This window comes from Camelus bactrianus, chromosome 1, assembly GCF_048773025.1.
Source record: "Camelus bactrianus isolate YW-2024 breed Bactrian camel chromosome 1, ASM4877302v1, whole genome shotgun sequence".
NCBI classification, from domain to species: Eukaryota; Metazoa; Chordata; class Mammalia; order Artiodactyla; family Camelidae; genus Camelus; species Camelus bactrianus.
The window spans coordinates 69,701,238-69,727,310 of record NC_133539.1 but is presented as its reverse complement, the minus strand read 5'-3'; the positions used below and the strand labels follow the sequence as shown (position 1 = coordinate 69,727,310).

Sequence of the window (26,073 nt, the reverse complement as noted above, 5' to 3'; positions counted from 1 at the left end):
CTCCACTCTCCCCAAGTTAAAAAAAAAAACCCCAAAAACAACCCTGATGGGTTGAGGATTCTTGCGCTGGGTGCAGATTAACAGGCTTTGCTGTCTGTCTGGGGAGCTCAGGCCAGCTTGGGGTGGATGGGGCTTCCTTGAAGGGACAAACTTGCCTGCAGGCAGAGCTGGGCTGATGGTCGTAGGGACCAGCAGGGCTCAGGAGCAGGCAGGCTTCTGGGACACGAGAGAGGGCTCAGGATGGAGACCCCTTCTGCCTTTCGGAGTCACTTCCTCTGACCCCACAGCAGCCCTGCACCCTTGCTGCCATTTGGGCTCTGCCCACTCACTGTCTTCACTCGCTGGTGGGAAAGAGGTGGGAGAACTCTGGCATTTCCTGTCTTAGGTTCACAGTTGTCCCAGACCCTGGGCTACTTTCAGAGGTCCCAGCAACAGCACAGAGACAGGCGTGGGAGGTCTTCCCAGTCTTCCCACTCACCGCTCAGTTAGGAGAAGGCCTGGGCGCCAGGCTGCAAGCTCAGCCAGCACCCACTTCGCGTTATAGATGGAGCGAGGTGGGGCCCTTACATGCTGGTGGCTTCCAACAAACAGGCATCACTTGAGGCTGGTCAAGTAGTAATTTCTGTTCGCATTCACACTGATATGGGATTTTTCGCACTTTGGGTCCGATTGTACAACCAACAGCCATAGAGCAATTACTTCATTTCGGGTACTGTGCTAGACCTGGGGATACAGGATGAATAAGATAGAGTCCCTGCTTCAGACAGCTGACTGCCTAGTAGATGTGATGCGCTCAGTCCCGAAGGCAGCCCCGCCACCAACTCAGATGCCACATCCATTAGGGGAGAGCAGAAGTGTAATGCAGAGGCCAGCTCCTACAGGGAGTGCCAAGGCATGGTGGGGACACATGCCACATGGGCTTGGAAGTCAGCTAATCTCGAAGTACTTATCTTTAGGAGACTCATTTTCCATGCGTAAATAATACACACCACGCAGAGCTCTTGTGAGGATTAAACAAGACAGTGTATGAAGGTGCCAGGACAGGGCTTGTTCAGGTCAGTGCTCAGTTAAGTGGCTACTATTGTTATGAACTTCTGGATCCCGGTGGACTTGAGATATAATGTGTATGTGTGCACAGAATTTATCTGGTCCTTTGTTAGGTGATACGCCCTTCCTGAAAGAGTCAATTCTTCTCCCTTCTTATTCCTTTTCTACAGAAGACTAGGATCAGCAAGTTTATGACCTCACTAAGATAGATAATCAAAGACCAATCCACTATAGCCAGTGAGATATATTTGTATGTAATGTTCTGTCTGTTTCATAACCCAGTTGCAGAAGCAGAAAAGGATTGGAATAGTTTTCCCTCAAGGTCCCTGAATCTCCTGAGTGTGGAGATGAAGATCATGAATTCTTTTCAATAATCTAAAAAGCCTAAGAGAAATAATACATTTCCTTACTGATGGGGCCTCACAGGTCATTAATATTTAAAAGATGTATTTGTCTGGTAGACATAACTTAGAGGAAGTTATTCACTAAGAGACCTTAGGGTAGAAAAGGTAAGCTTGTTGGGGCAGAGGTTAGCCGAGAGAGCTCCCAGGACCCCGCTGTGGAGGTGCCTTCTAGCCGGATATGCTGAGTCATGTGACCCCAACCTGGGTCTTCTGAGACCTCCTCGGGCCTTGTCTATCCACTGTGCTGTGTATCCCTGCCTCCCTGCTTTGTGAGGGCATAGGCATGAGAAGTCATCCCTGAAAGTTATTCCAAAGTCCTTGGGGGACACCAAGTATATGTAACCAGGAGTCTGAATACAAAGAAAATCAAAGCAATTCACAAAGAACAAAGGAAATGGAAAAGAACAAGAAAATAAAAGCATATGGATGCATGGAGGCTTGAAGGGCGACAGGGGGTATGCTTTGTAGGGAATAAAATGAGGGTCATTTAAGAGAGAAAAAGTTATGTGTCAGAAACTGTAAGCAAACAATGGGATTTTTAAAGAGAAAATTGACAGGAACAATTTCTTCTTAGTAGGCTGAAAGATTTTAAGGATCAGTGAAAGAAACTTATAGTCAGTGCATGGCTGAAAGAGGTAGAGAAACAGGGAGGATGGAGCTGTGTTTAAAAATGGATAAAGGTTTAGAAACTCAAAGAATCACAGAGGTCCTCCAGAGGCCTGCTTTTAAAGAAACAAGGGCTAATATTATTACAGGATTGAAACAAGGCCAACATTATAACAATTATCATAGAACTGATCCCTGATTGGTGAGATTGTGGGTTACTTTTCCTTTTTGCTTCTCTGTGGTTTAAAATATTCTACCATGGATTCGGATTACTTTTATAATCAAGAAAAGAATATAGTGCACCCAGTAGGAGGGAGCAGGAAGAAACTGAGGCTGAGGTATCTGGAGCAGTGAGAACTGTAGGATTGGTAAGGAGAAGACATCTGAAGGGGCAAGAGCTGCCTTGGGCGGTCTCACCATGAGGATGGAGCCACCAGACTTGACTGAGGAAGGGAACAGACTCCATGAATGGACAAGGATGTCTAAGGCCCATTCCAGCCTTTTGACTCTATGGTTTGATGCATGATCAGGTAAACACCTTTTATTTTCTAAGAACTCAAAATCCCTTGCAATGCTCATCTCAGCATTACCTCCCCCATGAACATGTTTTCATCGCCCTTGGGATCACTGTGGTGGGCTTGATGGGCCGAGCGTTGGGCCAATTTCTACCTTCATTACTCCAAGCTCTGAAAGGTTCTACCTGCCCAAGCTGAGAAGGGGTGGATGATGCCAGAAGAGGCCAAGGTGCTTGAAGATGTCTTCTTCTCTAATTTAGGAGTGTGCGACACTGCAGGTGGGTACCAAAGCAGCCACGGGTTCTCTTCTACCACTTACTGGCTGGGTGAACTCAGTCAAATTATTTAACCTGTAAAGTCATTGATTTCCCTCTTACGAAAAATAATGATATCTTACTGGATCAGAGTAGCCGAAGATACCTGCTAAATCTTAATCTGATTTGTTATTTATTCAGCACATGGCTGTGCTAAATGTTAGTTTTAGAATTTAGGATTCTCATAGTCAGGGCCCATCTCATGATACAGCTTCAAGATCCCAAGCACACGCCCCTTTTGTAAAATCACACTTAAAAGCATTGAGATGAAACTCTTTGGACACGAAATTAACCATTTTACAATGTATAATTCAATGGCCTTTAGTGCTTTCACTCACACTGTTTTTTCAAAGTTAGAATAACCCAGTCTTTGGGGATGGCTCCATTTTGCTGTGATAAAAAAGGGCTGCAGTACACCTCTGTGCTCATCCCCTCGTGAGCTCACGGGCAGGAAATTCTCTAGGCCTAGGACGTGAAGCATCTGCTGGTTCATTCGGCCCACAGTGCATTTTCAGTTCAGCGTTTACTGCCATACTGCTCTCCGAAGGGGTTTTCCGCTCATGCCCCACCGGCAGTGTCTGAGTGTGACTATTTCTGCTCCTCCTCCCCATCATGGGTGGGGTGTTCACAGAGCAGGTAAAGGCAATGAACTGGCTCTAGCACCCTCACCACGAAGGGATCTCAAGATCTGATGGAGAGTGAGAAAGGCAAGCTGCAGAGCCCAAGAGAGTTGTGGGGAACTCAGTTCCATCTGTAAAATTTTCTTTCTTTGGTTAAAAAGATACTGGAAGGGAATAAAACAAAATACTGACAAATACTAATTCCAAGTGAGGGGGAAATGGGAGTGTTTGGCCTTTGATGTACTGTTCTCAAACCTTTGTTGTATTTTTAAAAAATCCTCCATTTAAAAGGGGGAAACTGATGTGCAGAGATTCCCAAAATATGCTGGAGAACAGGTTTTCAGGGGAGCAGTTTCCACATTTGGACTTGCTTTTCCCCCTGCAGAGGTTCATCTTAGTGGAGCTGGCAAGCCATCCCTTGTGAACATTGTTTTAAAGTAGATACTGTATCAAGGAATTTGGGAAGTTCTTATTTTTAGCCAGTAAAGTGAAAAATTTCCACAGCATATAAAATAAGTGCTCGCGTCGAAGCCTGTCTGGTTTGCTCCGCCTAACTGTAACTATAACTATTCACTATAACTCAAAGCCTAGGCAAGGCTATTCCGGGCCTGGGGTGGGGGAGGTGACTCACTGTGTCCCTCCCTCTCCCCACCCCGACCCATTTATTCAGGTAAAATCAGATTAGAATAAACATCAAGGGCAGCTTTGGAAGGGCAGGGGAGTCAGGGACATCAAAACCCCGAGAGAATGCCTTTGTTCGACCAGGACTGATGACAGCCATGTGGGTGACATGCTGGCATCCTCATTAGAGGCACCCACAACATACTAGCACCCATTTCCGAGGAACAGCACCAGCTCTCCCAGCTTCCTCTGCGTGCCTAGAGGGGAGCTTCTAGAGCAAGTACTTGCCAAATTTTTTATTCTCGCTTTTTGATAAATGTAAAAGCCTCATGCCTGCTTTTAATGTTGCCTGAGATGTTAAAATAAATTAAGGTATGTGACTAAGAGCAGATCAGATAAGCCTCATACCTGGTTGAGAATCTCTGCTCCAGACTGAAGCGCCAGTACTTCCCTGAAACTCCTGGGTTTTGGGCCAATCTGGAGTTAAAGCCTGACCTGACCACTCAGAGGCTGTGGGCCTCAGGTGAGCTTCTTGCCTTCTCTCAGCTTCTACCCCCTTCTCTGGAAAGGTGATTTGACACCTGCCACTTGAGGCTGCTTTGTAGATTCCGTGAGGCATTTAGCACCATTATCAGTTGCTTAAAAAAAAAAAAAACAAAACTGAAAACTTTAATCTGAATATTAGCCTTGGGAAGTAGGCTAACCCCCTTTCTTCCCATTTCATAGATGAGAATACTGAGGCTCAGACAACACAGTTCAGCCGAGGAGTGCTAACACCTCTCTGGGCCAAGCCCTATTAGCTGAGCCAGCCCTGGCCAGGTGTGTGCAGGTGAGCGGTAGATCTGGAGTCACCTCCCCTACTGGAGTCTCTGAGCCCCCAAAACAGTGTCCAGAGTGATTGCCCACGTGGATCCAGTTTCCTCAGCGCTAGTTAAGTGAGTATTCTATTAACCAGCTCTCCCGGGTTCTGTCAGCTGGGCCGTATGTGAGCTTTATTTCAGGGAAGGGACCAAGTCTCCTAGTTCTCAATAAGCCACAAGCCTCCAAGAAACAGGCTGTGTTCCCTGTGAGAGACTTTCAGTGGAGACCTTTCCTGCCTAATCTCATTTAAGCTTTAAGTTTCACCATCCAAGTTTTACCAAGGTGGACACACAGATGCACATACCTAAAGAAACGAAATAGACTTTACTCTCTGTCCCCCTGAACCCCTTACCTTTGTACCTTTTCGCAAGTCACTGAACCTCTCAGCCTCAGTTTCTTCACCCATGAAGTGAGGACATTAACATCTGCCCTACATGCTCTGTGGATGGAACTAAAATGAGATGCTGCGTGGGAAAACCTTTGGTAAACTTTAGGGAAGTTTTCCTCTGACTCTGTCTCCTTCTGTCCAGCCTGAACCCCTTCCTTCCTCAAATGAGCAGTAGGCCTGTGCCTCCTGTTCTTCTCAAGCATTTCTCAGCAGACCTGCCCAGCTGTCTCAGCTGAGGGAACCAAATAGCTGCACATTCAGTAAAGGAGGAAAAAACAACGCATCCACGTGGAAAAATTCACCAAGTTTCTAGCACTTGTTAGGTAAATCTCTGTTTTTTGGGTTCTAAGCTGAACTCCTTCCAGGATACCTAGAATCTCCTCTCTCGCAACTTTTCGGCAACGAAACTTTGGTCAACTTACTTAGTGTATCTGAGCCTCAGTTTCCTCATTAAAAAATATGATACTAACCTCATGGGGTTATTGTATCAAATGAGGACACATTACAGCATGCAGTCGGAGCATGTGACTTTTTCCTCTTCCCTTGTTACTTTTCTCTCCCTTCTGTTTATCTTTCTAAACCTCTATGCCTCAGCTTGCTTTCTGAGACACGGGGACAAGAATACCCGGCCTACTTAGCTCACTGGCTTGATGTGTGACTCAAATAAAGGCTGTGGTGGGGCTTTGGAAACGGTGACATGCAGTATGAATACCTGTGTGGGGTTATTCTCGAGACGGCTGACCTTGACCTGATGAGCATGCTCCAGGCCTGGGTTATTGTGTGCAGGGGCCACAAACGGAAGGGCCCTCAACACAGCGTCTTTTACTGCCCTCCCTGAGATCCCTGATGCTCTGCCGTCTACCTGTGGTGCCCTGCAGGCTCCTAACACCTGTCACTCACGTGCCTCCCCTGTTGTCTCTCTCTCCTCCTCTGGATCACAAGACCCAGGACCGTCCACCCACTGCTCTCTGGATGCAAAAATGATGCCTGCCCCACTCCTGTGGGCTGTCAGATACCCCGCCTGTCATATAAGCCTCCCATCCTTAGCCTCTTGAATAAATACTAAAAAGACTCATTATGGGGAGAGAAGGAAAACAAGAAGTGCTCCCGAAAGCCCCCAACGACCCACAGTATGAACCCCCCCACCCCTCTCTGGAGGCCACCAGCCCCCTCTGCGGTTGAGGAAGGCCTGCTGCCTACTGGACTCAGAAGGGACCGTGGCACTGCCTGCCGGGAGCTGGGAGCTGGGAGGGCGGGGGCCCCGCGGTGGCAGGGGAGCTGAGCTGCTCTATTCCGGGCACAGTTTCAAGGCCAGCTGCAGGGAGAACAAGCAGTCGCTGTGTGCCTGCAGCTGGCAGTGGTTAGGCCAGGGCTGTCCCTCACTCGGGGTATATTTAAAGACACCCCACCAGATGATCATGCCATGGGAAAAATGCACACAGAGCTCCAGCCACGCTCAGTCTTTGGCTCAGCCCTTTCCTCTTTTGCAGCAGCCCTGGCAGTGAATTTCCGCATCCACAGAGGATGGCAGGCTCCTCAGCCTCTTACAGATGTAGGTGGTCCCACCTGGGGACACGTGCATCTGACTCCTGGGCCTCTCTGCCCTGTTACTGGGCTGGTTAAAAGTTTTGGGGATTAGCTGGGTCAGCTCCTCCCACCCTGGGGCTGGTAACCCAGCAACCGCTGGGGAGAGGCAGGCAGATGAGTCAAAGAGAAGCACAGACTCTCTGGCTTTGTGTTTTGTTTGTGCGAACTCCCTGTGAGCACAGGCTCCTCCCGCAGGGAGTGGCAGGGCTTTCCCACACTGCTTCGGGCCAAATGCTCCTCCTTCAAGGGATGCCCGGGCCCCACTTGACTGCGATGCTACTGCAGGCTTAGGGACAAAGCCGGTGGGCCAGGAGGAGACCATCCTGGCCGAACTCTCTGCCTTTCATTTGTTTTTCTCAAGTGAAAAGAGGCCTGGATCCCACGGGAAGGGCGGGGCTTGACAGATGAGAACCACAGGGCAAGAGAACCCATGGGCCTGAGGTCCTCACAGCAGAGGTGTGCGTAGAAGTTTGGGCTTTTGGGTGGCCAGAGACCAAGGAGACCTTGTAGTGGCAAGCAGGTTTCACGAGAGCAGCCCAGCAGAAGTGGGGTGGGGGGTGGGAGGCTGGCAGCTTATCAAGACGGCTTGCCGTCTGAGGCAGGCTGCCACCAGCGCCGGGAGAGCCAGTAACACACAAATGCACCACCACCAGCAGCTGTGTAATTTGAGGGGCCCGGTTCCAAATGAAAATGTAGAGTCCTTTGCTAAAAAATCATTAAGAGTTTCAAGATGGTGACAGGAGAGCATTAAACCGAGGGCCCTTCTGAGCGACTGTACAGGTGTACCCCAATGCAGCCCACTGGGTGCCTGGGAGTCAGGTCCCCGAAAGCTGAGGTGGGTGAGCTGGGAGATGACTGGTCACCTCTGGGCTCAATGCCCGGACCCCTCACTCCTGCAGCCCTGAGGCCATCAGTTCCCAGGCTTTTACCAGGCTTGGGACATTGTCTCCACCCCCATGGTGGCTCTTCTCCCTGCGTGGGCAGCAACTAAGTCTTGACCTCTCTGCAAAGGGGAGATTGCAAGGCTGTGGTGGGGAGAGGGCTGAAGGTAGGAAGGGTCTGGGGCCTTGGGTCTGTGGGCTTCTAGCTCTCAGGGCCCCAAGGACTCCCTGGATAGGCTGAGAAAGCAGGCCCCATGACTGGAACCTTCTGGGAGTGAGGCTGTGGAGGAGCTGGGAACAGGATGGAGGCACAACAAATGGATGACGCTCTGGATCACCTCTTAAGAACCCTAGGGGACATGTCCTGAGGGTGTGTGACAGTCCAAGAACAGAGCCAAGGTCCAGCAAGCCTTGGGAACTCACCTCCAACTCTATGTGGTCATGGAGTTTCTTGCAGGTGGCTGCGAAGGTCTCCGAGGTGCCAAATTCAAAGTACCACAGCTTATTCTTCATCCTGGACCACGAAGCAGAGAGATGGTTCAGTGTCCTGGGTTTGAAACGGTCGTGTACAACAGCTATGCTGTGGGGGCTGGGATGCCCAAGCCCTCGGCAGTCCCCAATCCTGTATTTCCAGTGCTTGTCAATCAGATGATCAGGGATAGACTTTTTTTTTTTTTTTTTTAAACCAACTGTTTTTGCTATGAACTTAGAGAAAAACCCATTTCTTTCTTAGACAACATGGCTGCTCTGGGTGAACTGCCAGCTGCTCTCTGAACTTCCTGGTCAGAGCAGGAGAAAGGCCTGCTTGCCTATGTCTGAATCAAGGGAAGAGTTCCATGAAAGTCAACCAGAGGGGGCAAGTGACAGCAGGCTCTGGTCACAGTCCTTTCTACTACTAATGCAGAGGAACTTCAATGGTTGGGGCACGAAGGGAGGATCAGACAGCCTTTTGAGACTTGGATGTACAGTCTCAGGACAGAGGAGGGATAGCCCCACATTAATCCAGCTTAAATGTGTGCTACTCTGTCTACGCTCTGATTGGGGGAAGCAGAGTGAAGAGAAATAGACACCATTTGCAGGCAAGGTAGAAAGAGAAGGAAAAAGTGAGTTATCTGGTAGCAATAGTCCCCTTCCCCCACCTCTTTCTCAACTGTATTTGCTTAGTCCTTCATTAGGGGTAGACCTTGTCAGATTTGCTTCAGAGTCTGAGCTCAACATTTTAAGCTTTAAATTTTTTCAACATTTTCTTATTGGGTGGGGGGAGGGGCAGAAAAACAATGGGGTTCCCACATAGCTGGGAGCTTTGCAAAGTCAGATGGTGTGGCCTGACACTTGGTCGTTTTGATCAGATGGTCTCACCAGGAAGTGTTTCTGAAGGTATTCCATTCCTTCCATCCCAACTGTCATCCCATTATCAGGGGCTGGCTAAGAGAAGGGACACCTGTCCAGTTTATAAGCTGGCAGATTTTGCTGAGGAAGGATTAAATACAATCACATTCCTCTTGGCACACTCTTCAGGAGAGAGGAAGCCGCCTCAGATCTGTGGACTAAGAGGAATGGAGCGTTCTTCAAAGGGTAGAAGGCTCTTATTTCTTCCCAGTATTCTTGAGGCCACAGCAGACGACTCTTCAGAATGACAGACACAACTTTTCTCTCTGCATTTCTCAGAGTCCACCCAGAACTTGAAGATGAGACCATTGCATGAAGATTTCTAAGGCCTTGTTAATTGGGAAGTAGCCTTTCAGACTCTAAGTATACAGGAAAAGAGATGATAAATGAGAGAAACAGAATAAGCAAGATTTATAGACTGCTGCTCATGAAGAGAGTTAGGAGGGCTGGGGTTATTTTAGGTAGACCAGTGCTCCTCAACCAGTGTGCGGTGGCACAAGTATGCCCCGGATAGCAATCTCCTTAGCCCTCAGGATGGCCAGGTTGGGGTGTGGGGCGGGCTGAGCCTGATGCCACAGCTGGCATTGTCATCTGTATGCCAAACAAGTGCTTGTGTTTTCTGTGCATGCCATGATGTGCACAGGAAACACTGTTCTAGATCACTAGTTCTCCGCATGCACAGTAATGTGAATACAAATCTGAGGGCGTTCATTAAAATGCAAATTCTGATTCAGTCGTTCAGGACTGGGGCCTGAGAATTCCTTGTTTGCTAACAAGCTGCTGATGCTGGTCCAGTGATCACGCCTGGAGTTGTGAGGGGACTACATTTGTGGTTCTCGAACAGTAGTATTCATATGAGTTACCTGGGGAATGTGATTAAAAGGCTGCTCCCTGGGCCCCAATCTGTAGGATTCTACGTGACAGTTGTGGGGTGGAGCTCAGGAATATGCATTTTAATAAGTGCCCAGGTGATCATTATGCAGGTGGTCAGTTGGTAGGACTTTGAGAAATACTGCTCTAGATCCCAGTGAAATGACAACCAAGGAAGAGGACAGACCGATTAGCCCTGAAAGAGAGGATTCCTTGGAGAGGATAGAATGAGGGTCAGTGCCTTTCAGTAGACAATAATGGCAAAAGACCCAGTAACAGGGAAAGCACAGACTGTCATAAATGTCAAGGTTGAGCATTTCTCTCCAGCAGCGAGAGCATCTCTGTAGCCAGGAGACTTGCATTATGATTCCGTTTTCAAATATCACTGCTGGTCTGAATCATGACTTTTGAAAGTTATTGCCAGGAGATTTAGAGCTTTAATAAAAATTTCCAGAAGCCACAAGCTATTTTTGCCCAGAAGTGGCTCTTCTGATGATCTAATAAGGTTAAGGGGTCATGGTTAGGTCAGTATCGAAGAATGACTGAGAAGATCAAACAGACTGCTCTTCCATTGCTGGACAGATGTGGCTGTGTAACCTACTGGCTGTGTAACCTCTGGCAAGTTTTTAAGCCTCAGTTTCCTCACCTGTAAAATGGAGATAATAATAAGATTCACTTCAAAGGGTAGTTGAGAAGATTAAATGAGATGACTGCAAAGCACCTCACAAGATGCTTGCTGCATAGTAAGCTCACCAAGAATGTTAGCTACTTAGCTAGTATTTCAATGTCTTGAGTTGGCATGTTTGGATAACATAGTAAGGCAAAAATGACAGATCAAGTTGGGTAGCCATAGACATTATATATTCAAATTTTTCTACAACAGAAAAATATGTGATCATATTTGTCAGATCATGTGTCTAGACTTTTGGTTAAAGATATACGTTCCCCATATGTCTAATCTAACAGATTTTGCCAGAGTCATAGACCACACCCCAATCCTTGGTTAATTGTCTTGACTGGTCACACGAGTGTCCAAAGACATGATGTTGATTGCAAATATGCTTCTGAGAAAGTACACATTTGGTGTGAGACAAAGTATTTATCAATTCAAGAAACAATCACTGTGCCAGGACTAGATGGAGGTGTATTAGGTACAATGAAGAACAAAACACAGCACTCCATGACCCAGGCACCTGGGAAGGGCAGATAAGGAGTCAGACCATAGTGTAGTGAGCTAAGTACTAAGCATTGGGAGCACCGAGGAGGAGGGACATCTAATTCTTAGTGGGGCCAGGGGCAGTGAGAGAAAGCATCCTAGTGGGGCGATGCTGGGGTTGCGTTTGGAGGAACGTGGAAGGGAATACGGAAGGTGGGGGAAGAACATTCTAGGCAGAGGAAGAAGCCCAAGCTTTGGCACAGGGCAAGAGGGCACAGACCTGCTGGAGGGGACCTAGAACTCACAGAAAGGTGGGTTGAACAGGGGAGGCTGGAAAGGCAGACAGAAGCAAGATTGTAAAGGCTGGGGATGCCACACTTAGGTGTTTAGCCTTTATCTTAAAGTTTACAGAGTGTTGTGGACCATTCTTAAGTGGGGGTACTGGTGGGGGATGCATGGCAGTAGTGACCTGAACAGATTTGTGCTTTTAAAAGATCTGTCTTAGATGGCATGATAGATGGCAGGTGCCATTCACTGAGAGAGGGGAACCAGGAGATGAATTCTCCAGTGGCAGTCCTCTTTGTAACTGAAGGATGGCACTTCTGTTTTTTTGGCCCATCCATCCATCTATCCATCCATGCATCCAACATTCATCCATTCATAGATCATCTAGTGAACCCTAGTATGGGCCACGTACCACAAAGCGCCTGGAGAAAAAGTGATGAATAAGAGAGGCAGGATCTCTGCCTCACAGAGTTTCCATATTTTTAATAGCTTTACCAAGATTCTAACATTTGACCTCTGACCCACAGGAGACTATGTGCTCAAAATCGAAGAGCTTCTATTTCTCCTCTGTTAACTCAGGCACATTTTAGTTAGAAGTAAATAGTTTCTATTCCTATAGTTCTTTGGTTTTGCACTCTGCTAAACATTTCACATACACTATCTCTTTAGATTCTTTAGATAAACAAGGTCCTAATAAACAAGGTCCTAATGTACATCACAGGGAACCATATTCAATACCTTGTAATGGCCTATAATGAAAAAGAATAGGAAAAGGAATTATATATGTATATAACTGAATCACTATGCTGTACACTAGAAACTAACACAAATTGTAAATCAACTATATATCAATTAAAAAATAAAAATAGAACCTTAAGAAGTAGGTACTGTTGGCTACAAATAAGAAAAGACTTGGCTTGGGGAGGGTAAGTAACTTGCCCAAGGTTGCCGGGCAAGTAAGTGCCGAGGGGGCAGTGCCCCCTGACTGACCCCCGAGCCTGTGCTTTGCCGCCCTGCTACCCTTCCTTAGCATGCTTTTGCATATTGTGTGGTGTGGTGTTTTGTGCTCCTATTACACTTACTTGGCTGCTGTGATTCTCCTTCACCAGGCTGTGAAATGGATGTATTTAAGGGCTTGGGGCGTTAGTGGTTGCATCACATGCTAGGAAATACTATCTGATGAAGAGTGTCAGATTCCCTCGGGTCCTGGAGGCCAGGTGAGTTCTAGAGGAGTTTGAATTGGATTTGTCACAGGAACCTCCTGTTCTTGAATCTACACAGTCTCAGACAGTGAGGGAGACCAACGTTGACCCCTAGAAAGGCTAGATGCTCCCAGGACACCCTGCACATTTCATTCTCTTGGCTCACCCAGCAATGAGGCAGAGGCAGTGCCCCTGAACTACACATTACACAGAGTGAAACAGGGAAGGCTGGGCTGGGAGACAAACACAAATGCTCTTTAGGCAACTCCCACTTCAGGTTCAAGTGGGCCACTCTCAGCTGTTCTCGGTAAGAGGGGGCAGTGCAGCCTAATGCAAAGACCCCAGAATGGAATCAAGGAGCCCAGGGTTCAAACTCTGACTCTGCCCTTTCGGGTTGTATAACTTTGAGCAATTTTTTAACTTTTCTGAGCCTCTTTACTCATAAAATAGGCTTGTGCTTAATTCACAGAATATTATAAATATTAAATGAAAATCATGTAGAACAGGTCGACGGCCTTCATTCCCATATACATTAAAAGTTTGTTGACTGAGTGTTGCTGATGCCCTGCAATAATCAAAGTACTCTCTTCCTAATGAAGGCCACCTCCCTGGTTACTCAGAAAAATAGCCACTAGCCTTCGAGATAATATAAAGGGGGATTACTTTGGTTGCCTCTGTCCTAGCTACCAAAATGGTTGAAAGTACAAAGGCAGGGGCCATGGGGGTAGGGACAGAGAAAAGAAGAAATTCCTGCCTGGATAAAGGCTGATCAGGGAGAGATGGCTCCCAGAATTCTACCTGTTTGAAGTCAGCCATTAATGGTGGGCACTGAGGTGGAGGTCAAGTGACATAGAGAAGGTAAGACAGACCCTCTCTTTGTGTATGTTGGTGTGTTGTTGCCAAGGACTTCATGGGCATGCCTACCTGAGGCGGGGTTCCCTGAAGGTTACTGGCTGCTCCCTTTTTCAGCTGCTTTGAGAACAGGAAGTAACCAAACTCCCAGCCTACTGTCACTGCATACCAAGACACCAGGGAGCAGTCATCTGGAGTCTTTGGTTCTGTCTACACTGGCAGAGCAGATCTGTATAGCACGGAGTGCTGACAGGTTGTTTGTGGATCTGGAAGTAGAGAAAGCCTCTCGTCAGGGAGGCTTTGGGCTTTTCAGTTTGCGCTCTACTAAACGTTTTACATATATTATCCTGTTCATTCTCAGAAGAATCCTGTGAATAGGCACTGTTGATACAAATAAGAATTTCACAGGTTGAAGCAAATTCTCTGCCTCATCTTCCCCTTTTCCCTTTTCCCATTTTGTTCTACCAGCACCAGCACCTTTCCAAAGTCTTTGGTAAAAGCCTGTAGGCATATGATACCCTATAATGTGAGGTGGGAGACAGCCCCTACTCTCCCTGCCAAGCAGACAGCCTGAATGCCAGCGTTCTTCTTGTCTTTTGAAGGTGTCTCCCCAAGCATTCTACTCTTGGCCCATGGTGGAGGTTTGTCCCTGCTACATACAGCTCTGGTTTTTGTCTGTTTCATTTTCACTTTATAAGAACATGGCATTTGGAATCCGAGAAGGTAGGGTTCGTGCCTGACTCTGCCACTTTCTAGCTAGACAGTTTAAGTTCTTTGACCCTTTATTTCTTCTTCTACAAAGTGGGAATATTATTCTCTACCCAGCAAAGTTGTGAAGCTCATGTGGCAAATGCAAAGCACCAAGCAGGTGTTTAACGCATGGTAAGCGCTCCCTGACTGTTCTGTCTTGTTGCTAGGAAACCCACTCAGTGGGAGACTCATTCCCCCACTGCTGCAGGAGTAGGGACAGGAGCAGTGTGGGGGTCTATCCCAGGCAGCCAATATTTTTGAAGAAAATAAAACTAACCATGTTTTAATGACTTCTGGACTGCTTTTTCCTCATCTCTCTTCCTGAATTTTTTTTGGCCCACCATTTCTTTCCTTCTCATAATCACCTTTCAGCTGGAGATGACTAATCCTTAACCAGTTGTCCTGAGGCTGGTTTCCAGGTCCACGAAACTCCGAGGTTCACTGTCAGGCTCTAAGCTACCCAGGTGAGCCTGTTCTTGAGGCAGAAGACCCTCGTCTGGGCTCCAAGGGACTCTCATTCACAGGGAGGTGTGGCAAATAGCAGCAGGGACATCGTGGGTTGACTCTATTTTGGGGCTTTCTTAATTTCCCCCTGCTTTATAAGAAAATAACACTGATTGCACACTAGTTAGTTGAATCTTTTCATTTGACAGATGAGGGAAAAATGAGACTACTGTTCTTTTATATTTGTCAGCAATTTAGGGCTAGATTTGGTCACCATCCTAACAGCCTATGAATAGCCTGTTTTCAAAGATGTCCACAAGTACAACCAAGCTAGCTGCTGGGCACTTTTACCAGCAAAGGCAGTGAGCTTCTGATGGCCCTTTTCTGATAATCTAGGAAGTTTTAAGGGCAATAGACTTTTGAAGTCATCCAAACATGAAAACATTTCTTTGGGCTTAGAAGGCTACAAAGAGGACACTGTAGTTATTTCTAGAAATAGGAGCCCTTAACGTGAAGGTGTTCCTCTTTGTGGTTTGGACTTTGATAACCAGGTTCCCCGAATGGGTCATGCCTCAAACAGTCAGTCAGGCCTCCTGTGTCAGCCTGGTGAAGCAGGCGCTACACAAGGTGGCATTGTGGGGTGCGCTAAGGGGACAGAATGTGGAGGCCGTACTGGGCCAGTGGGCAGGAGACCCGCCTTGTAGCCCCAGGCCTCACACACACTAGAATATGACCCCACAAGAGTTACTCAGGGTCTCCTGGATTCAGTTTCCTCATCCTACAATGAAGGACTCGGAGCAACTGACTTCTGAGGTTTCTCCAAGCTCCCTGAACAACGTGGCACAGGATGAGGTGTGTGTGTGGTGGGGGGCCCATGTGCTCCACAACCACCACCATGTTGGGGTGTGGGCCCAACCATTGCCAGAGCTGCCATTTTTTACAAAGATGCCAGAGATGTGTGTTCTTTATGTAAAATCTCCTGATTATTAAAGTTGGCAACTAATTCAGTTTTTTTAAAGAACACCGTAAGGCCCCAAACTACACATCCAGGGGACACAATGCCTAGCCAACCAGCTGCTTCAGTACATTAATTATACATTTTCATAAGGTTCATCTTAATTAAAAAACAAAAGCAAATGATATCACTGAATATTATGGGTTCGCTGGGTTATGGGTGGTGTTACTGCTACTACTGAAGAGCAGACTTGTGGCAGACTGTCACAGAAAATAACAACCTAGCACAATCAGATGGGTATGACGGCAGCACAGGACGGGCAAATGCAACTCGAGTTGAATGACAGATCTTACTGATAATATTGAGAACACTTTATCTGTTAACATTTTACATTATTTGCATCCCAAGTGCTTTTGGACATTGAATAATTGTATAAACCAAAGTTCAGATCAAAGGTTGAAAAAAGAAAAAGAAAAACCAAGGGAGGTGGGCTTAGTTCTAAGGCCAGGATGTGAAGTCCTGCAAGGGGCCCGTGACCGTCACCTCACAGGTGCTGCAGAGGCCATCTGTGTCACCCGCACACCCAGCTGCCCTGGCCCATCAAAGAGCTTGTCACCACATCTAATCCACCCTGCATGCTGTCCCCTGCTCTCACTGCTCATTGGAACGGCACTCGGTGACCCCCCGGCACAGAGCTATGGATGGAAGGACCTTTTCCAAGAGGAGGCAGTGGCCCCTTTGGTACAAGGGAAAGTGAGCCCCCAGCAACCAGGAAGCAGGCTTTATAAACAGCTGTTTTTGTTCTCTGAGTGTGACTCTTGTGCCCGCTGTTCCTGCCAACAGATTTGTCTTGGCTCAGCTCAAGGGGCAAGGTATTCCCTGGCTTTTTTCCATACTGGGGACAAGACTGATGTTCATGGCACTCAGGATAATCTAAGGGGTGTGAATGGGCTGGGGGACGGGAGACCAGAACCAGGAGGGGGTGGGCAGAAGTGTGAGGAATAAGAGGGAGAACTCAAGGAAGGGCTAAAGAAAACACAAAGGCCAAGGAAGGAGGAAAGCCTGCCTGGCCTCTATTTGTTTTATAGTATAAATAGGGAACCTTCTTAATAACCTATGAGGACACTTCTTAAGTCATTTTCATCTGTGAAAAATTACCCCCAAATCACAGATGGCAGATCGTTTGCACTTAAGGGGACTTTGGGGTCTAGGGATTCCCAGCCAGGAGATCACAGGTCCCAAAGAATAGTCCAAAGTATGGAAGGAGTCCATGAGTTGCTATCAACATTTCTTAATGTGGGATAGTATTTGTGCATTTACTCATAACAAAGACTGCACAGTGGGTTAAATTTTGTTGTTGTTGTTGTTGTGGAATGGAAGAAAATCACTTACACTGGTTACTCTTGGTAATCAGATGAACTGAGTGAATGGCAAATGGATGCTGTTGAGTCATAAAGGTGGAGAATGAATGATTACTTAGCACAGCTTTATGGCTGACAGAAATCTTACTCAATATGGCACCCATGGTGGGGGCTGGTGACAAATAAATAAAAATAGTGTACTATTTGATAGTACCTGGATGCATGCAGAACTACCACTCCATACCAGCTTGGATTGTGGTCCCCTTTGAAGCCATAGCAGCCTTCTCATGGTACATATTAGGAAACTGAGACCAGTCCCTGAGGATGCACTGGCTGGAATTCAAACCCCAGCTCCAAACTTCCCAACTTCATCCCTTACCTTTCCACTCCCCTGAGCTCCTGCTATGCCCCTAAAGCCTCTAGAGAAGTGGAAAGGTCAAGCGAAGCCATAAGAGCCAGTGACTGCAAAGCTGCGGGTCATTCTCATTCATGCTTGTGGACCAGTTTTGATCACAGCTACTACTCAGGCCATGAGATTCAGCTCGAGGTTGGCCGGCTAAAGACCCCGTGGCGTTCTTCCCCACAGAGTCTGTGGTGTGGGTCTCCCTACTGGTCTCTGGTCTCCATTCTTGCCCCAGAATAACAAAGGGCCAAATCTACCAGCCTTGGGTCCAGAGCAGCCTCCCTACCCCTTCAAGGTTAATTCTGAACTCCAGAGAATCTACTCCCACTGAGCAGTGACCCTTCTCCTGCACACAAGACAGCTTGTTTCTGCGGGCTGGGGACAGAGTCTCCTTGGGTAGTCTCTCCCTAATTCTGTCTGGCACCTGACAGCATCTCCCCCTAAGGACAGGACTCCAGCACGAAGCCTGCTGAAGTTGGAAATCAGATCATCCCCTAGTGCAGCACCTGTGGACACACGTGTATGCATGCGGGGCACACGTGCTGGCCAAAACACGGAGGCTTCTCTTATACTCTCCATCCGTGGTACGGAGCACGCTCACACACACTGCTGCTCTGAGGTCCCAGGGTCTCTCTGAAGCTCCATGGCCTGACTTCAGAACTACCACATTGATGGGAAGTCCATCACATGGTCCTGCCACTTTGGGGGTGACCCTCAGGAGAGAGCCAGTGAGACAGCTGGAGTTTTTCTCTCCTGAGGGCTAAGTCTCTTGAGTTTTTTCCAGTCAGGATCTGTCCTGGACAAGAGAAAACAGCTCCCTTCCCCCATCCAAAAAATAAAAATAAAATAAAATAAAAAACAACATTGTAAAATGACTATAACTCAATAAAAAATTGTTTTAAAAAAATCTCGCCGAGTTTGGCTGCCTTTAGCTATCCTTTCTCCCTTTGAAGATTTATTTGTGGAATGAAAATCCCCTTCAGGCCGATTTGGCTGAGGCTAGAGGGCTCTGAATAAGCTTGATCTCACAGTTCTCAGACAGCAAAGTCAAACACGGGGGCAGAAAGCAATTCTGCTCCCAGAAGGTAGCAGGCAATGGAGATGGGAGTGCGGATCTCTGAGGTTCTATAACGACTGCTCAGCTGTTGTGCAGCTTTTTGATTCTGAACTAGCTTTACCAGCACTCACACGTCCATCAGCCCAGATAGCTGCTATCTGAAGGCAGATGGGGAGGATGGCTGATGAGAACATAGCCCTGAATACCTGGAGAAGACAGGCCACTTGCTGGAATTGAGCTCTCGCTGAGAAAGATCACTTCCTGGGTCCTGAACAACCAAGGCCAGAAACTAGGAACTGTACGAGGGAGCAGGAGGCAACCCCCAAAAGTAGGCCCACACCCTCCCCCTACCGTAATTCCCCCTACCATAATTCCCAGGGAGGCCCCAAGAGAGACAGCAGAGCTTTCCCTCCCTCGCCACTCCCTCCACTCTAGCTCACCCTCAGCTGTTGAGAATCATCTCAGTCCCCACTTATCCAGCGTTCACTGTGTGCTGGAGCGGCACTAGCTGCTTTAGGAAACAAAGGGCCCCCACATATGGTCCTCACATCCATCTTCAGTGGTAGGTGCTGCATGGTGACTTTGTAGATGCGTTTGAAGCTGTTGTTTCTCGGCAAATGCCAAGCTAGCCTGGAATGGTATCATGGTGTCTGAGGGGACGCTGGCTGAATAAAGTCTGCTTTCCTCTCTACTTCCCACAACTAGCCTTTCTGAGCTTGAGGCAGTGCCTGATTTGTGACAGGTCAGGTTACAAAAGTTCCTTGGTTAAGCCAGTTGTTTGTCACTCCGAGCACATTTCCCCATAGAAACAATGTTATGTAGAGACCGGGTTCTCAGAGTAACTACTAAAGCCTATCAGCCCGTTAGGTATCCAGTGTCAGGTTTTGGAGACAGCTTGGTAGAGCTGAAAAAGCTCTGCTTAGAAGCCAGAAAGGCCTGGGTTCAAGCCACAGGTCAGTTGCGATGTGGCTTTGAGCAAGCAAGTCATTTAGTCTCTATCCCTTAGTTTCTTCATCTCTGAATTGGGATGATATTACCTACCTTGCAGGGGTTGTTGTGAGTATCAGTTGAGAATGTACACGTGGGTCCTATAATATACACTCAAATAATGAAACAACAAAACTCCCCTGCCATGTATAAAACTTTGTGGGCTCATGGGCTCTGAGTTCCAACTTGAAATACAAGCGATACATATTTCCTACTAAACTTGGATTGAAGAATCTTTGCTCTCCTCCATTTTTGGGAAAGGAACATGGTGACTTGTCCATCCTAAAATCCCTGGTGGCCACCCTGAAATCTGGCCTGGAGTTCTTATTAGAATGGGAATGGAGGTACCAGAAGGAAGTAAGAAGCAGCAGAAGAGGTAGGAAGGTGAGGGAAGGGCACACCTCAAGCATGCACCGTATTTCCTCCTTTGGCTTTCATAAAATGACGCGATGATCTGGTTACTTTCTCCTGCGTTTCCTGTGCCTTCTACACTGTGAGCCAGTTGGATGCTTCCCAGTCAGAATTAAGTACAGAGTAAGTAGGTTCCTCCTTGGTTCCTCTAACTTTTAAATCATGAGATTGTTAGCCAGGCAAGTCAACAGTTCATCAGATGGGGCAGATGGCTGATAAATACCCTCTTCCCATCTTTACTCCATCTTCTTCCTGTGCTGCTTTTAAAAAGTCTTAAATAGGAAAGCAGCAGTCAGAGACTCCCTCTGCCTGAGAAGACTGGAGTATCCACCGCCAGCAAAATCCTTTCTGTTTTGCCCTTTTGAAAATCTCACCCATGTGTGCTTGGCTTTACTTCCACTCTGACATTTTTGTGACTTACTTGTGTACTTGTGTATACATTTCTAACATCCACCTCAGTGACTGTGATCACCAGAACGTGTCACCCTCATCTAGCATGGCCTTCTGGCTGTGTGTTCTACTCACCCCAGTCCACTGTGAGACCCATCCACTGTCTCAGAGGTCATGCTTGCCTCCCGCAATGAACTTGACCCGCTCACTTTGCCCCCTCCCAGTGCAGTTGGCAAATGTGCTCCCAGTGTGGACGTGAGCCCACTGCCAGTCCCTTGGAGAACTGCTTGGCACCCCCTCTGTGGGGCCTCTTATTTCTAGCTCACACCTGCTGCCCCTCTGTGGGCTGTGATTTTCGAGTTTCATTTGAACATTCTACTTTATCCCCTTTAAATCTCATTTTAAAACTTTCCTGTTTGGTCTCCAAGTCTCTGGCCAAAAATATTTTTCTTGGTTTATGTGACAAGCTCCAGATTCCTTGCCAAGTGGCCTGTCATTCCAGAATCGAAATCCACGGTCCAGAGGAACAGTCATTCTCAGATCAGTTACAGAACTGTTCTTGTGCCCCATACATGCCTGTTCCTCCTAGAACCTTGACTCATGACTGAGGAAGAGACTAGAGCATCACCTCTGCCCCACATCCCTTAGTTCCCTATCCGAGAGACCAGAGTCGCTAGAGATACTAACCAGGATTCCCTTAGAAGTGTGACTTGTCCCCACACCCATGGCCAGAAGGGACAGTCTATGGGTCATTTGAGTACGTGTATTCCTTTTCATCTGGTGTTCAGCAATGCGAATTCTGCAAAATATTGGTCTCTTAAGATGCTCTGGTGTAGGAGGACTCTGTGGTTAATTAAATCTGGGAAACTAAATACTTTATCCTGCTTTTGCATGGTCTCAATAGGTTAGAATCTACATATATTAAAGGCTCTACATTATCATACAGAAAAGAAATATATTTAATTTGGAATTTTCCAATGATTGAACTCCCTTGTCTTCCTGGGACTCGCCCTTTAACATCCCGTGGAATGCACTTTAACTAATGCTACTATAACGAATGCCTGAAGAAGACAAGCTGGTTGTGACCGCCATAGGCTCTCATCAGACTTCACGATGATCCTGTTAGCTGTTCTACTTTCCCTCCTCCAGAAGGTCCAAATTTATCCTCTTTGAGTACAGTCTCACACTTTAACTTTTTCTCTCCCCAAAAGGGACTGGGCCTTCCCTTCTTTATTTCCATGTCATATCTACTTATTACTCAGACTGTGGCTCTGCTTTATGTTGTCTTTGACCTTCCGAGTGTCTTTTCTTCCTGGATTCCTTCTTTTAGTTTCCTCAAGCCCATTCATTCTCTCCTTTGGTAGGAGACCAGTTTACATTTGCAACACCAATAATTTGTGACCACCTTCAAAGCAAGAAAATTAAGTAACTGGCTCCCATCATATCCCTGAGGTTTTATTTCCTGGGCATCAGTGTGACAACTTGGAGGCCCACAGATCTTCCGACCCTTGGAAATGTGTTTATTTGACTTGCACAGTGGTTTTTAAAATTGGAGGATTTCACATTCACACCTGGAGTCTAGCTTCTCTTGAGAAATCAGACCTGGGTTGCTTTCCAACCTGGCAACAGTTGGCTGGAGCTGAGTACTGGCTGCTCCCATTACAAAGGGCATGTGTTCTCCACCTTGCTAGAGTCCTCGCCACTCCTTAAAGCCTTACACCCTCAACTTCCCTTGTCCATATTAACTGCCTGGCCTCTATTGGCATTTGGATTTGAGAACCCCCAGAGAGATCCTGTAGTTTCCTCCTGGAAATTTTCCTAGAAGCTGCCTCAAAAATGTCTTGTCCACTTCCTTCCCAATCTGATCCTTCCTATCTAAGCCCTGGTACCTTTGGTTGCGAGTCCTAATATGAGTCTGGTTTCAAGGGCTGACCAGCTGCAGCAGTGTAAGAGCCAAAGCTGTTGGTATCTGCAAAGATCATGCCCACAGAAATAAAATGTCAATCCAAGTCCACCTTTTCTGGGGAAAAAAAAAAACTTTCAGTTGCTCTGTGTTGATAAATCAGGAATTACCCAATAGGTTTATTGACTATTCAACAATCATGGAACACCAAGTAATGGACTTGCCCTTTAACCACTGCAGAAGCAGCTTAAGCTCATGTTTACCTTTCTCCCGAATTTCCCACTATGCACAATGGATGGTTATTACGCATGTTAACGTTATACTATTAGGTCTTGTAATTAAGGGACAAATTATCTAGTCCTTAAATCTCTTCTTTTCTAACCCATTGACTTACTGTTGGCCATTTAATTTTTCTTTAGAACACTCATCTCCAGTTGGGTAGATTACAAGAACAAATCTTGAACCAGGCCACCAGCTCAAGTTGGAGGGCATCCTGTTGTCTCACCCCCACACCTGCACATCTGCAGAAACCCCAGTTATAAGCAGCCTCCATTCCTCTCCCTGCCCAAGATCAGGGACCAGGTGGGACAGAAGACAAAAGGGAGAATCTGACTGATTAAAATGCTCTTTGTTGATAGTGCCAATACAAGCCTCACTAAGACTAACAGTTTGGGGTTTTAATTTATCCACAACGTTCCTACTACCTCTTGCCTTATGGTAACCCAACGCTGGAGATTACAGACACACTTTCAGCTTACTGAGTTCAAAGGCAAGGTAGGGTACTTGGCTTGATTGGCACTTTGGAATGCTCTCCAAAAAGGCCCACTTTCAAGATTAAAGAGCCTCTTCATTCAACAGAATAGAAAACATCTTGTTACTAGACAGTGAGGAATTTCAGTCTAAGTGTAGGTTCAATAAACATGAATATTCAGCAATTATGTAAGTCCCTTGATGCTTTGGCAACTGGAGGGGACAAGTACACTCTTGGAATGAGGAGAGCCCCTCTTTCACTGAAGAGCATTAGAAGATTGGGAAAATGCTTTCTTTGTAAAATGTGAAGTGGTAAGGCCAAAAAAAAGTTTTGTTTTGTTTTTTCTCCAAAAACACTCCTATAATCTTCAAAGGAGAGATCGGATGAACACTCTCAGAGGGATGTTAGTAGAAGGGATGCTTACAGGGAAAGGAGCTGAAACCTAAGGTCCAGTCCAAAGCTAAGATTCTCTACATTGTGATTTTGTCCCTGGAGAATGTCATTCTGAGTGAAGTAAGCCAGAAAGAGAAAGAAAAATACCATATGAGATCACTCATATGTGGAATTAAAAAAAAACATAAATACAAAACAGAAACAGACTCATAGACATAGAATACAAACTTGTGGTTGCCAAGGGGGTGGGGGGTGGGAAGGGACAGACTGGGATTTCAAAATGTAGAATAGATAAACAAGATTATACTGTATAGCACAGAGAAATATATACAAGATTTTGTGGTAGCTCACAGCGAAAAAAAATGTGACAATGAATATATGTATGTTCCTGTATAGTTATAACGTATAGAAAAATTGTGCTCTATACTGGAATTTGACAAAACATTGTAAAACGACTATAACTCAATAAAAGAAGTTAAAAAAAAAGAATCACAACACTACGCATTTAAAAATGAGAGGTTCTGTTGTGTATGTCCCACACATACTGCTGCGTGTTCTCACAAATTCCTGAGGTAACCAATAGCATCATACCAGCACCTGAAACATTTCAAATCCATTTATTTATCGACTCTAAATACTCACGAGCATCTTGTGAGATAATTGTAATTTCTATTTACATACCATAAAATTAAGAGAGAAGTAACCCTCCTGAGGGATTAGTATCTAAATCTCACGTAAGGATGACACGCCTGAGAACGAAACTGTAAAGCCATTTGCCCAGCGTTTCTTGAGAGATAATTCACTTATTTCCCAAGAGAGCAACTGAGTTTCATGGTAACTGTAACAAAAAGCTGCTTTCAAAATTTCCTTTGGCCAAATAATAAGTGCAGTAAAATTTTCTTTAGTAAATGTTGATTTAAATAAGGAATTAAAATTAATCATTCTTATCTATTACTCTTCAGCCTTGTCTTCCAAACTCTTTTTAATAAAATGTGTACAAGGATGAACAGTTTAAGGAAAATATATCGGAATGAATATGCTAATCACATGAGCTCTAAATATAAAGATGGACTCTGCTGTATCACCGAGGCGTCCCTGTGCACAAGGACAATAATTCTCCTAAGTTTTAATTAGTAAAGTACAATAGAGGGTTGATAAGATCTGATATTTTTTTCTCTGGAGCTAAGAACAAACACATTAAGTTAAGTTTAAAAGCCACCTAAGTCAACTTCTGCATGAGAGAATCTGAAATTGTGGCGGCAGGAAAGAGAGAAAGACGGGTGAATTTTTCTTTTCAAAATGGATTTCTACTTGTACAACCAAACAGCACGCATCACAATTCAGGGTTTGTAAGAAAGGTGGTTGGTTTCCACCTTTCTATCCCTGACGTGTACTGACTCCGGGGTTAGCAGAGCTGGTTCCCCTTATTTCTCTCCTGACACCCCCTCTGCTTTCTGTCTCCTCCTGGGAGTTCTCCCCTCTTCCCGGGCCTCTCCCTGATCCAACAGCCTGCACTAGCCTAACACTTCAGCAAGATTCAGGATGTAAAGGTCCCTGTATTTCAGGAGCCCTGACATTTTGGGTCTGGAAATACTTTGAAGAATAATTTATTCCTGCATTGATATTTTCGAAGAGTGTTTGCCGACTCACTACCTCGCCGTGCACTCACTCACCTATAGGATAAAGGGCAAACTCTGGGCAGAACCCCAGGATCTTGCCGGAGCTGCCTCCCCACTGCCTTTCCACCTCACCTGGGAACCCCTCTGCTTTCCTCTCACGGCCCAGGTCTCCTCACATCCTGCCCACTGCCCAGCCTGTACCTCCTCCCAGCACACACCCAGCTCCTGGCCTCGGGGACTCCGGTTTCTCTCAAGCTCATGCTCAAATGTCACTTCTTTCTGACGTCTAATCCCACTTTCTCAGTGAAGTGCTCCCACAACACACCATCCACGTCCCCTTGTTAAAACGAAGCTCCCCACCTTATAGTGTATTTCCTTCTTCTGTGAGGGTAGAGGGTGGGGGGGGGGGTATTGGGAGTTACACTGGGCTCCCCAAGAAGATCTGTTGAAGTCCTAACTCCCAGGGTCTCAGAATGTGACCTTACTTGGAAATACTACCTTTGCTGATGTAATCCAGTTAAGATGAGGCCATACTGGGTGGGGTGGGGAGGGCAAATCCAATGACCGGTGTCCTTATAAGAAGAGGGAAATTTGGACCGAGAGACCCAGAAACACGGAGCGAGAACACCACGTGAAGACAGAGCAGAGACTGCAGTGATGCAGCTACTCGTCAAGGAATGCCAAGAAATGCTGGCACCCACCAGAAGCAAGCAGAGAGGCACGGAACAGATTCTCCCTCAGAGCCTGGGAAGGAACCAACCCTGCCGACATGTTGATTTCAGACGTCTAGCCTCCAGAACCGTGAAGGAGAAATTCCTGTTGTTTCAAGCTACCCAGTTTGTGGCAATTTGCCCTGGCAGCCTTAGAAGATGAATACAGTTGATAGTAACTTCTGTAGGCACCCCCCCCCTTCCCAGACCCTCGGACTCCTACAAGTAGGGACTCCAGTGACCCCTATTTCCTCTTGGCCCCAGCACCACACTCACAGAAGAGATGCTCAACACGTTTTGGCCCAATGAGGGCATGTGCTCAGCACTGCCCTTCTGGTCTT

General features: G+C 46.6%; 1 protein-coding gene across 9 annotated transcripts in view; it reads right to left on the bottom strand.

Moving 5' to 3' along the window:
• The window catches only part of DGKG (diacylglycerol kinase gamma), a 201,404-nt gene that overhangs the window by 56,062 nt on the left and 119,269 nt on the right, over window positions 1-26,073 (bottom strand). For all 9 annotated transcript variants that reach the window (XR_012507846.1, XR_012507847.1, XR_006726462.2 and 6 more), the window contains one exon: window positions 8,268-8,358. Coding sequence is in view for 6 of the 9 variants with exons in the window: in XM_045519746.2 (XP_045375702.2) it covers window positions 8,268-8,358 (91 nt within the window). In the remaining 3 variants the exon portion in view is untranslated. The remainder of the gene's footprint in view (window positions 1-8,267; window positions 8,359-26,073) is intronic.